This window comes from Hoplias malabaricus, chromosome 4 (assembly GCF_029633855.1).
Source record: "Hoplias malabaricus isolate fHopMal1 chromosome 4, fHopMal1.hap1, whole genome shotgun sequence".
In the NCBI taxonomy this organism is placed as follows: domain Eukaryota; kingdom Metazoa; phylum Chordata; class Actinopteri; order Characiformes; family Erythrinidae; genus Hoplias; species Hoplias malabaricus.
Genome location: NC_089803.1, coordinates 18907010 through 18917944, shown reverse-complemented (window position 1 = coordinate 18917944; position 10935 = coordinate 18907010). Strand labels below are relative to the sequence as shown.

The following is a 10935-nucleotide window of genomic DNA, read 5'->3' as shown; positions in this document are numbered from 1 at the left end:
TGGACTCAGTGGCAGTCACATCATGCAAACAGCAGCACTGAAATGTGAGAGGAAACACAGAAATTCCTAATATGTATTCAGTTGCATTATGATTTTTAAAGCATGAAAGGATATTATAAATTTATGTGTGAAAAGAATGATTTCTTTACAAATAAGACATCACTGGTGTGAATTCAATACAAGGAAATAACAACCAAGCAACAACCTAAAATAGCAAAACAAATACCCTGCCAAACACAAAGCAACAATTTAAACCATTTGGAAATTCTTAAGATCCATCTTGAATTATCCTAGCAACCATCAAATACACAGTAGAAAGTGGTTAGCTGTACCTTAGTAGCTACTGAGCTACTACAGCAACAGCTAGCAACACCTTAAAACAATCTTAAATCCTGTAGAATCCTCATAACCACCATCAAGAAAAACAATCACACCATAGTAACCAATACTAGGCACTATAGCAACAGGTTAGAAAAAAAGACTAGTTTGAACTAGCAACAACATGGGAGACCAGTCAGTCATCATCCACCTAGTGTATCATTGACACCTCTGAGCAAGACCCTCACAAACAGGTGACATATCATAACATGTGGCAGCCTTACAGCAACAGTTTACTGTAAAATAGACATTAATATGTTCATATAAAACATGAGAGTATTTTAAGAGGTTCAAACGTATCAGAAATGTCATGTTGATGTTGTTAGCATAGCACTAATATACTGCTAGAAATTAGCATTTTTTGAATCTGTGTCTTTTTAGGCCAAACCTGAAGACCACCAAGCCAGCCATGAACTGAACTGCTGACAGTGTGAGACAGAAAGAGAAAGGGAGAGTGAGAGGGAGTCTGTAGACACGTGTTCTCAAGTAGCTGCATCTGTGACTGGCGCGGAAAACCTGGAAATGTTTGTTTTTGTTTATGTTTTTACGTCATTGGAAAGTCGGGTTTAGTTTTCGCCTCTGGTTTCACTGGAAAGATGTAAACATTTTCAAATGTTTGTTTGATTTCATCCTCCCTGGTCCTTTTTGAGTTCTTCTGTGGGTTTCTTAGCCATCTGCTAAAGCCAGAGAGCAGGCCACCATTAGGCTGAGGAATAATGATGTAATGAGGGCATTATTAATAATTAATAATTAAATATTAAGACATTGATTCTAAAATGTCACAGGCCTAAAGATTAGGAATGTCAATAGCAATTACTCTGTATATTATTTAGGGGGGAATAAATATGTTCTGCCAATATTTCTGTGTAATCTAATCATTTAGATGTAAACAATGTCAGAGGGAATTGATATGAAATGATAATCATAGAAAAACGTAATAACTCTGAATTTCTTAAAATGGCGGTGATAGGAACCCTGTGTCACAAAGTTTAGAATACAGAAGAATTATAGCTTATATATTTATTATTGACATTAACCAGTAAAACTAAACATCTGAGTGTTTATATGTGGTTGATAATGATGCAATTATGGCAAATTGCAGTAAAGCTCGTTAAAATAAATATGTAAAAACATCATATATATAAAAAGCTAATCTCAAAATAGGGCATTGAACAAATTAACACATGCTTTATTATCTTCCCATGAAGGGAATTTTAGAGACTCAAGATTGAGATTGTTCAGGTTGTTCAAGAGTCAATACAGTTTAGAAGGGTGTATCCATAGGTGTGAATGTGTGTGTGTCTGTGTTGCCCTGTGAAGGACAATGCGCTTACAGACAATGAATGAATGGATGAATGTATTTGCTCTTTGAAAGCTTTGCTATAGTATTTTTTTTACAGAAAAAAATGTATGCACCATCCTTACACTTAAAAAGATATCTATTGGAAAGCTTCAAAGTTTAAAATATGATAACATTACAGTTATTGGACAAAGCCTTATTAGCTTAAAGGGCACATATGTTAAACCTTTTCCAAAAGTTAATACAGTTCTTGAGTCTTAATGAAGCATATGCTTTGGTTAAAATGCCACAAGAATTAAATACAAAAGTGCCATTCTCCCCAAGTCTCAACAGCTCTGTTCAGAACGACCGGTTTCAGCCCATGTTCCTTTAAATGAGAATGAGCAACAGCTCAGTTGAGCACAAGAGCCCAGGAGTTAGGAGCAAGGAGCAGTAGGGTTAGAAGTGCTGCAGCTCCCCAAATTACCATGCACACGTACTGAAAATGTGATTTATTTCAAAATCTGTCCCCTTGATCTTAAGTGATCTTAAGGCTGGTGTTATGTGGTGGATGACTCCAGCCGCAGGGTGAAGCATCTCAAAAGCTCAGAAATACATTCAAAAGCCTGAGAATACACTGGCTAGTGTTACCTTAGAGCAGGACCTGAAACACAATGTTAAAGCAGCTTCTTCAAGACCAAATGCAGAATGTTCTTGGCTGGAGAGTCAGTCTCTCAGCCTGATCCCCCTGAGCATGCGCTTCACTTACTGGAGGCAAGACCTGAGGCAAAAACCCTTCCAAACTGAAAAAGGCTGCATTACAGGCCTACCAGAGCATCACCAAGGGAAAATCCCTCCCTGCTGTATCCATAAGGAACAGATTTCAGGTATTTGCAATGGATTTCAAGCAAAAGTAGTAAACAGGACAATGCTATTTTAAATCAAAATGGCAATTCTTATTTTGTCAAGCCCTCAACATTGGGGAAATAGGCATCGATATGGTTTATTCCAAATAAATGATGATCTTCTCAAATTAAAACAGACATTGTGCACTCATAGTCATTATTTATAAAATATAAATGAAAATGTCCAGATATTTATGGATCACAGTGCAGGAGCAAGGCCAGTCTCTATAGATTTCTACATCTGAAATATGAGGTTGAATAAAGTAAGGTGTGGGAGATTTTTAAATAATTAACTTTTACTCTTAATAAACAGGGTTGTGTTTCAGTGTAGAACCCTGACAACAAAAAACAACCTCAATGCCAGACAAACCTTAATATTTCCACAGTCATTGTCCATATTATCAGCTCCACAGATCATACATTGTCATATACCAAATGTGTTGTTATTCAGTGGAGTTTGGTCCATCTGTTGCTGTACACATTTTGTTTGACACTTTCTCTCTGTTCTTCAATGGTCAGGGCCCCCACAGGACCACCACAGAGCAGGTATGATGTGGGTGATGGATCATTCTCAGCGCTGCAGTGACACTGACGTGGTGGTGTTAGTGTGTTGTGCTGGTACAAGTGGATCAGACACAGCAGTGCTGCTGCAGGTTTTATACCACCTCAGAGTCACTGCTCTGGAATCCTGCCAAGCCCAGGGATTGGTGTTGAAATGTTTCCTTGGGTTGCTGTTTATGATGGAAAACCTCACAAAATCTTCCACCTGCCTCACTGTTTTCACTTACTGTGGGAATGCTACAATAAATTCCAACTAAATGGACCACACACCTTGAAATATTGGTCTGGTCGTGATGTGTTTTTCACGTAATGCTGCTAGCATTGTTAAAACATTCAAAACAGAAAAGCAACAACAACAGAGATACAATATTTTGTCCCAGATTAACACTGATTCACTGATTAACGCTGTTAAAGTGACGCATCACCCATTTCAGCACTGTGGGTGTTCATTCAACACTGTCAGAGTAATATCATGTTTCAAATTCACCACAGTGGAAAGATCCAAACAAATGAGTGCCATCATGTCATTCCTTTTAATCACCAAAACAGCGTTGTTTTACATCGTCCAATGTACAATGTACACACTCGGTCGACTGTACTGATGAAATGTTTTTTAACATACAGCAGAGTCCCTCGGGCTGAACCGACATCCACAGGCCTGAATTAACACCTGCCATGCTGAGTGTGTTCTTCCAGTGATCATTTAAACTGCTGGATGTAAATTAGTGTCATAGGCTTCATTCAAAGCTGTAGGTGTTAATCCAACAGTGCGGGGGTTAACTGTGGAAGTGTTCATTTAGTTCCAGCTGGGAGCAAATACAGCCTGGAGCTGTTAATCCTAAATTGAACTGAGCCCTGCATGTGTTACTAACAGCACTGAACTAACACCTCCACTGCTGAGTGATTATGTGGTGTTGAATTCTTATAGAGTTCAGCGTTGATCACAGTTGAATGCACTCATGTTGCATTTAATTCCAGTGGGACACAAATTCCTATGGTGTTCGTTTTAATAGTGTTACACTATATGTCCAAAATCTGAAGATATCCCACATATCTAGCTCATTCACCTATTTTATTTTGGACACAGTTTCACTGGGACAAATTATCCATACACACCAGGTGTATTTCAGTACCAGAAATTGTGTTTTATTGGTTATGTCCATTTTCATTGAGTCCATTCAGCACAATTTTACTTACTTCCCTCTGACAGCAACTGATATAACATAGTTTATTCTCATGAGAAACATGAACACTGCCAGTCAAAAGTCTGGACACATCCACATATAAGTTTGGTTTCTTCAATTTTGCTAATGTCCACGTTGCAGAACAACCATTCCGACAGCAGTATTATAAAAATAACCCTTTCTCACTCTTGTTATTCTCTTAATCAGCTTCACGAGGAGCCTCCTGAGATGATTACCAATGAGACTGAAGAAAACAAACACCTACTGAAGAAAGCAGTTTACATCAATATGTGTATGGAGAAGAAAACCCTTAGCCACCGCAAAGTTCTGTTACAGTCCATCACCAGTACACTTAACATCTGTTTCACACAAAGCAGTTAAATCAAACTGTCACATAAACTAATGTCATTGCTGCACCGTCAATACAAAACCTCATATCTCCATGTTGGTGGTTTGTTGAAATTTGACCTCATTCGAAACTGGTAGTTCTTTAAAGTGATTGGACTAATAGAAATTGTTCTAAATTACTAAGAATATTTGGTTGTATTAGTTTACAATAGTGAACTATTTTGCTGATATGAGGTTTTGTTTCAACAGTAACCTATTATAACATTTAAAATAAAAAACGCTTGCTTAGCTGTGTGAATAACATTTTGACTGGTCTGGTGCAGACTAGAATACAGACACTGGAATACATTTTGAAGTGAGTGTTGGTCCAACAATGTAGGTGTGAATAAAGCCCTTTGCATGGTCCTTCTTTACTGTATATGAGCCATCATCACTCTGTATGATCCTTGTTTACTGTATACGGTCAGTCATTATTGTGTATGATCCTTAATCAGTGTCTATGTTGAGTCATCCTTAAATATGTTCCTTCATCACTGTATGACGCTTCATCACTCTGTGTGTTCTGTCATTACTCTACATCGCTGTACGTTTATCAATGTATTCCTTCTTTACTGAATATGTCTAGTACTGTATATCTATGATCACTTATCAATGTATATGTTCTGTCATCACTGTATATTGTCCCTCATCACAGTATATATTCAGTTATTACTGTGTGTCTAGCAGTCTATATTTCATCACTGTATATCATCCTCCAGACCTGTATGTCATAGCTGTCAAAACAAAGACCCCCCCCCCCCTCAGTTTTTTGACCTAATTTACAAACAATAGCTGCCCTTTATATTGTGTCAAGACTTCATGAAGTATGGACCAACAGAAATGGTCCTCACTAACAATGACCAAATTAGGAATTAGGATAAAAAACCTCTTTACATAAACTTGCATTGATTTTTCTTTTCTTTTCTTTCTTCAAATTTGAAGACACAAGATTTCGGTCTGACAGCATTGACAGATTCCTTTATCATGTTATACACCACACTGCCAAAATGTTGTAGACACCACTTCTGATGAGTGCTTTCTGCTTCTATTTCTGTTCCGGATGTTTACATGTTTGTTAAAATGTCTCTACATTAACAATCACTGGCACCTTTGAGCAGCCAAATACGAGTCTGTGGCCACCAGGTTTAATGCCAAGTGTGAGCTAGATGAGTATAACCCTACCTCCCCACCTTAGCCCATTCACATTGGGCTGTGGTGTGAGGAAAAGATGTTCTCTTCAGTGATTGATGTCCATCTGTTACATTTGGGAAAAACTAGAATGGCATTAGTGACCCAGAACTAATCATTCAACACCAGTACCTGTCGTCACTTAAGGTTACGTGGCTAAATACATCAAATCCTCACAGCAATGTTCCAACATCTAGTATAATCTTCCTGTACCATATCCTTCATTTCAGGTGTCTACAAGCTTTTGGCCATACAGTGTATATTAGCTGCTCCAGCCCTAGGCCAGGTTCCTACACCATTCTATACATTCATTCAACCCTGTGCAGACTGTAATCTCTCAGTCTCGTGTGTGGTTCTTCATTGTGTGTGTTTTCTTCAGTGTTGTGTAGGCTGTGTTCCTATAGCACAGTTTATGGGCCTTCATCACTGTACATTGTTCTTCAGTCCTGTTCCTTAAGTCCTTATGTCCTTTCAGTCCTCTGTATGGTCTTTCAGACCTGTTCCTTTAGTTTAGGCTATGTATTTCGGCCCTGTAAACAGTCCTTCAGCCCTTTGTAGGTGTGTTTTTCAGCCCTGGGTATGGTTCACCATATTTTCCATTAGCCCATATGTTCCATCAGCGCTATGTAGGTTCCTTCAGCCCTGTTTGGCTGTTCTCTCCTATGTAGCAGCACCTGTAGCAGAAGTCCATCTCTCCATGCTGGAGCGCTAAGTCCGTGCAGGTTGGTTGAGGCCCAGTATCTTCTTGAAAGCTTTCCTGAAGTCCCTGTTGAAGATGGTGTAGATGATGGGGTTGACGGAGCTGTTGCAGTAGCCGATCCAGAAGAAGAGCTTGAAGAGTCCCTCTGGAGCAGCACAGCTCTCACCACACACGGCTCTCAGGCTGTAGGTGAAGAAGAAGGGGAACCAGCAGAGCACGAATCCCCCCATCACCACCGCCAGCACGAAGGTGAAGCGCTTCTCCCGCAGCTGCGCCGCTCGGCCCCTGCTGCTGCGCAGGTGGGAACGTGGGCGAGTGGAAAGTGTAGGGTGGTGAGGAGGAGGGACGAATATTCGGCTTGTCGCCCACGGCGCTCGACGGCAACCTCCTCCCCCTCCTCCGTCACCTCCACCCCCTACACCTCCCCCTCCAGTGCCGCTGTTGCCTCCACTGCCACTGTCTCTCGCACGCCCCACACCGCTCTCTTCCAGGTCAATGTCGTCCAGCTCCTCTCGCCGGCCATCACTCCCAGAGCTGTGGAAGTTCAGAAATACATCAATCAAGTTACACAAACATGGGTTAAGGAACACTTTGTATTCACATTAACAACGGGAAACTGACATGCTGTGGAGACATTTTCTTGTCAGTGTGAGAAGCTGCACATGTATTTTAGGTGTCTATGGTGTATTTACTCTGCACTGACGTGTTATTGATAGTTTTTGTGTGGGTGGTTTTGACATTTTTGACACTTTGCCTATATATTTTCATGGTGCGCTTTTTTTTTACGTCATTTAAACCATATTGTCACATCAGTGAAGTGTATTCAGTATATGTGTGAGTTAAGGCCTCAATTATATCTCTGTTGCGTTCTTTGACATCTCACTGTTAGGTGATTGACATGTTTTTGACGCCTTCCCACAATTTTCTACTGTGTTCAATGACACGTTATTTAAAACCAGAGGTGGCAAGTTCAATTTCAGATGTAAAAACCCTTCCTAGAGTTTAGGTTTAACTGCCTTGACACCTCTGAGGCTGGTGATTAGAGAAGCCGTGTCCCTCTTGTTTACAGTACACACTCATGAACAAGTTTTGTGATTTGTGTGAAGCTGACACATAACGTTAGGATGATTCTGAGTGTGGGTAAGGGTGACACGTTCTTCATGTGTTCTTTGACACCTTACTATGTTCTTAGTTGACATTACACCTTGCTGAATCCTAACCGACACTTTTTAACAGCTCACTGCCACATGTTTAATAAGCTGACTTCTGATTATTCATATTTCACTGACATCTCAGACTAACACAGTCACACACCAGCTGAGAGAAGCAGGAGTGGGTTCTGCCGAACTGCAGCATGGTTTTACCATTTCCTTCATGATACTGGGGTTCACTAATTAAAAGTATTGGAGTTAATTAGTCAAACATTGTGAGCAACACTAAGAGCCTTGCAGGCCAGCTGCTAATCTTCATGGTAAAATAAAAGGTGGAGTTTCTAAGAAAGTTTGAACATATTCATCAGGAACAATGGATATTGCTGCAGGGTAGAAATTTATATTCCACATTTAATGGTGCAGCAGTGGCATGGCTTCTGTAAAGTTTCCCATGTACCTGTCAGTATTCTAACTGTTGTTTACCTAGAAATGATGCATCACACTGTAAAAGCTTAGTATGCCACAATACTGACAGAGTATGACCTAGTAATAATTTATGAAATAAAGATTTATTTCATATTACTGACATAGTATCTGACATTAATTATTTATTATCTTGTAATTATGACAAGGTAATCTCACGGTAATGATTAGGTACGATTTAATAATAATAATGACTAACCCAGTAAACAATTAGCCGTTGATTCAACGTTGAAATAACATGACTGCCGTCTAATCAACGTTCTTTTAAGGTTGAAAATGAAAGATGAAAAGACGTCCAAACACAGACATTGAAGAGACGACTGTTAGACGTATTTTGGACGTCCATTGACGTTATTAATTGGTCCCGAAATAAATTACTTGTATAAAACGCGTTTTGGACGTTCACTGACGTTATCGATTGGTCACCACTTAACTAACTTATTAAGATGGATTTTGGACGTCCATTGACGTTTAAAATATGTCCTTGACGGACAGACTACTTTTAGGCCTATTTTAAACGTCCAGGGACGCTCCTTGTTTACTGGGAATGATTTAGTGTGTCATAGTATCGCATACTAACAATTTAAAATATAACAATCTCATAATATGGACTCTTCAACTGATAATGACTTAGTATCTTATAGTAACTGTTTAAAATTAAATTAAGACTTACCATTTCATGATAATGATTTTATGGCTCATAATAATGACGTAGTGTCCCATAGTAATGAAAGAGTGTTTCATAATGACTTTGTATCTCTGATTTATATTCAATCTGAGATAGTATCTCAAAGTAACAGCTTAGTATCTTGTAATGACGTAATATCTCATAGAGATGAGCTCCTCATATGACTTAAGGACTCAGTCAGTTTATGACTGTTTACTAATGTGATGTCAACGGCCCTCGTCTCCGTGGATCCCTTAAATTCACCGCCACAGCTGTAACCTACCTGCTTGCGCTCTCCGTATCTGCTGCCCTGCGGCGGCCGTCCGCGCGCATCGCCGCCGCCGCCGTCGCCTTAGCCACCGCCGCCGCTATTGCGCCGTTGTGCGCCGCGCACACAGTGGCGGAGCGCTGTTTGGCCACGCGGTAGATCTTACAGTAGACCGTGACCATGATGAGCCCCGGCGCGAAGAAGGACACGAGCGCGGACGAGAGGATGTACCACGGCTCGTCGTTGAGGAGACACTCGCCCTCGCCGTGGCGCGTGACCACGATCGGCGGGAAAGAGATGACGGCCGACACGAGCCACACGGCGGCGATGGCGCAGCGCACGCGCGTCGGCGTGCGCTTCAAGCCGTAGCGCACGGCGCGCGTCACCGACCAGTAGCGGTCCAAGCTGATGGCGCACAGGTGCACGATGGACGAAGTGCAGAAGAGCACGTCCAGCGCGAGGTAGAGCGCGCACCACGCGCTGCCGAAGTACCAGTAGCCCATCACCTCGTTGGCCAGCGAGAACGGGATGACGAGCGCCGCCACCAGCACGTCGGCGCACGCCAGAGACACGAGGAACAGGTTCTGCGGTGCGCGGAGTGCGCGGCTCGTCAGCACGGCCACGATCACCAGCGCGTTCCCCACGATCGTCAGCACGATCAGCAGCGACACCACCACGATGATGAACGCCGCCGCCACGTCCGCGTGCGGCCACGGGCGCGTGGTGTTGCCGACGTCCGGCGTGCCATTCAAGCGTGCCTTGTCCATGCTGCCGCCGCGCGCATCACGTCCCGCACGGGCGCCGGTAACAGCCTAAAGAGAACTTAGTGAGGGAACTTTCAAGGGTTAATTCAGAGAGGCTGCTGAAGACTGAGGTTCCGGATAGCTTTATAATGGGGTTCTCCAAGGGGTCCGGTGTGAGCTGTCCCCCACACCACCACCACAAAAGAAAAAAAGGCCTTTAAAGCCACTTAAAACCAAAGTTCAAAATAAAAAAACTCCCAAAAAAAACATACCCCCAGAGCCATAGAGACTCTTAAATACAATTCAAAAACTCTTATACAGCTCAAACTACCAAACCCACACCTCCTCAACCAGCAAAACAACCCCCTAAATCTACACCCTGCTCATAAAGCTCCGCACTGGCTCCCCACACAAACAAGGACAGAACCATTAGGTTGATGGAGCGCTTCTTGTACTCGGTTCTTTGTGAAGACACTTTTTAAAGGATGGATGGAAGACGAACACATGGACGGAGTTAGACTTGTGCTGGGGGACTAGGGCGCTACATAAATGCTGAGACAGAAAAATGTCTTCAAACGGAAACTATCCTGATCCATGATCTCTCCCGTAGAGAAAAGTGGAGACGCATTCCAGGAGTCCGCGCCATCGCTGACCACAACTAACAGCACACAAGCCTAGATCTACACTCTCTCACACCCCATCCTAAGAGTCAGAGCTGAAAATGTGATTCACATCCGACTAACTCTGCTCTGCACTTTCCTCAACAGCCATCCACGACCCTCCCAGCGGTCTCCGTTTGTCGTGGAAATCGGGATTTCAAAACGTAGGAGCTCTTCTGAGCTGGCGAAGTGCTCGCGGTTACAGGGCGCAGTGATAATCCAGTCGGAGAGAGACCCAGAGGGTCGTCATCATCTTCAGCATCATCATCATCATCATCATCAGCGTAGCTCCCGTTCCTCCGTCTCCCAGCGCAGATCTGCAGAGACGTCCTCCTCGCGCCCCAGCCCTCGCACACCAGCAGTTCAGTCGCAGAAGTTGGTC

General features: G+C 42.3%; 1 protein-coding gene across 1 annotated transcript; it reads right to left on the bottom strand.

Annotated features, from left to right (window-relative positions):
* Window positions 1-3777: 3777 nt before the first annotated feature.
* Window positions 3778-10551, bottom strand: adra2da (adrenergic, alpha-2D-, receptor a). The gene is made up of 2 exons (XM_066669099.1): window positions 9167-10551; window positions 3778-7116 (listed from the first exon to the last, which is right to left on the bottom strand). The coding sequence occupies exons 1-2, from the start codon at window positions 9916-9918 to the stop codon at window positions 6591-6593; spliced, it is 1278 nt and encodes a 425-aa protein (XP_066525196.1). The 5' UTR covers window positions 9919-10551; the 3' UTR covers window positions 3778-6590.
* Window positions 10552-10935: the final 384 nt, after the last annotated feature.

Excerpts from the sequence above, each read along its gene's own strand:
- adra2da (XM_066669099.1), bottom strand. The coding sequence starts at position 9,918 with ATGGACAAGGCACGCTTGAATGGCACGCCGGACGTCGGCAACACCACG. Across the intron at positions 7,117-9,166 it reads GATACGGAGAGCGCAAGCAG|CTCTGGGAGTGATGGCCGGC; the intron begins GTAGGTTACAGC and ends GAACTTCCACAG.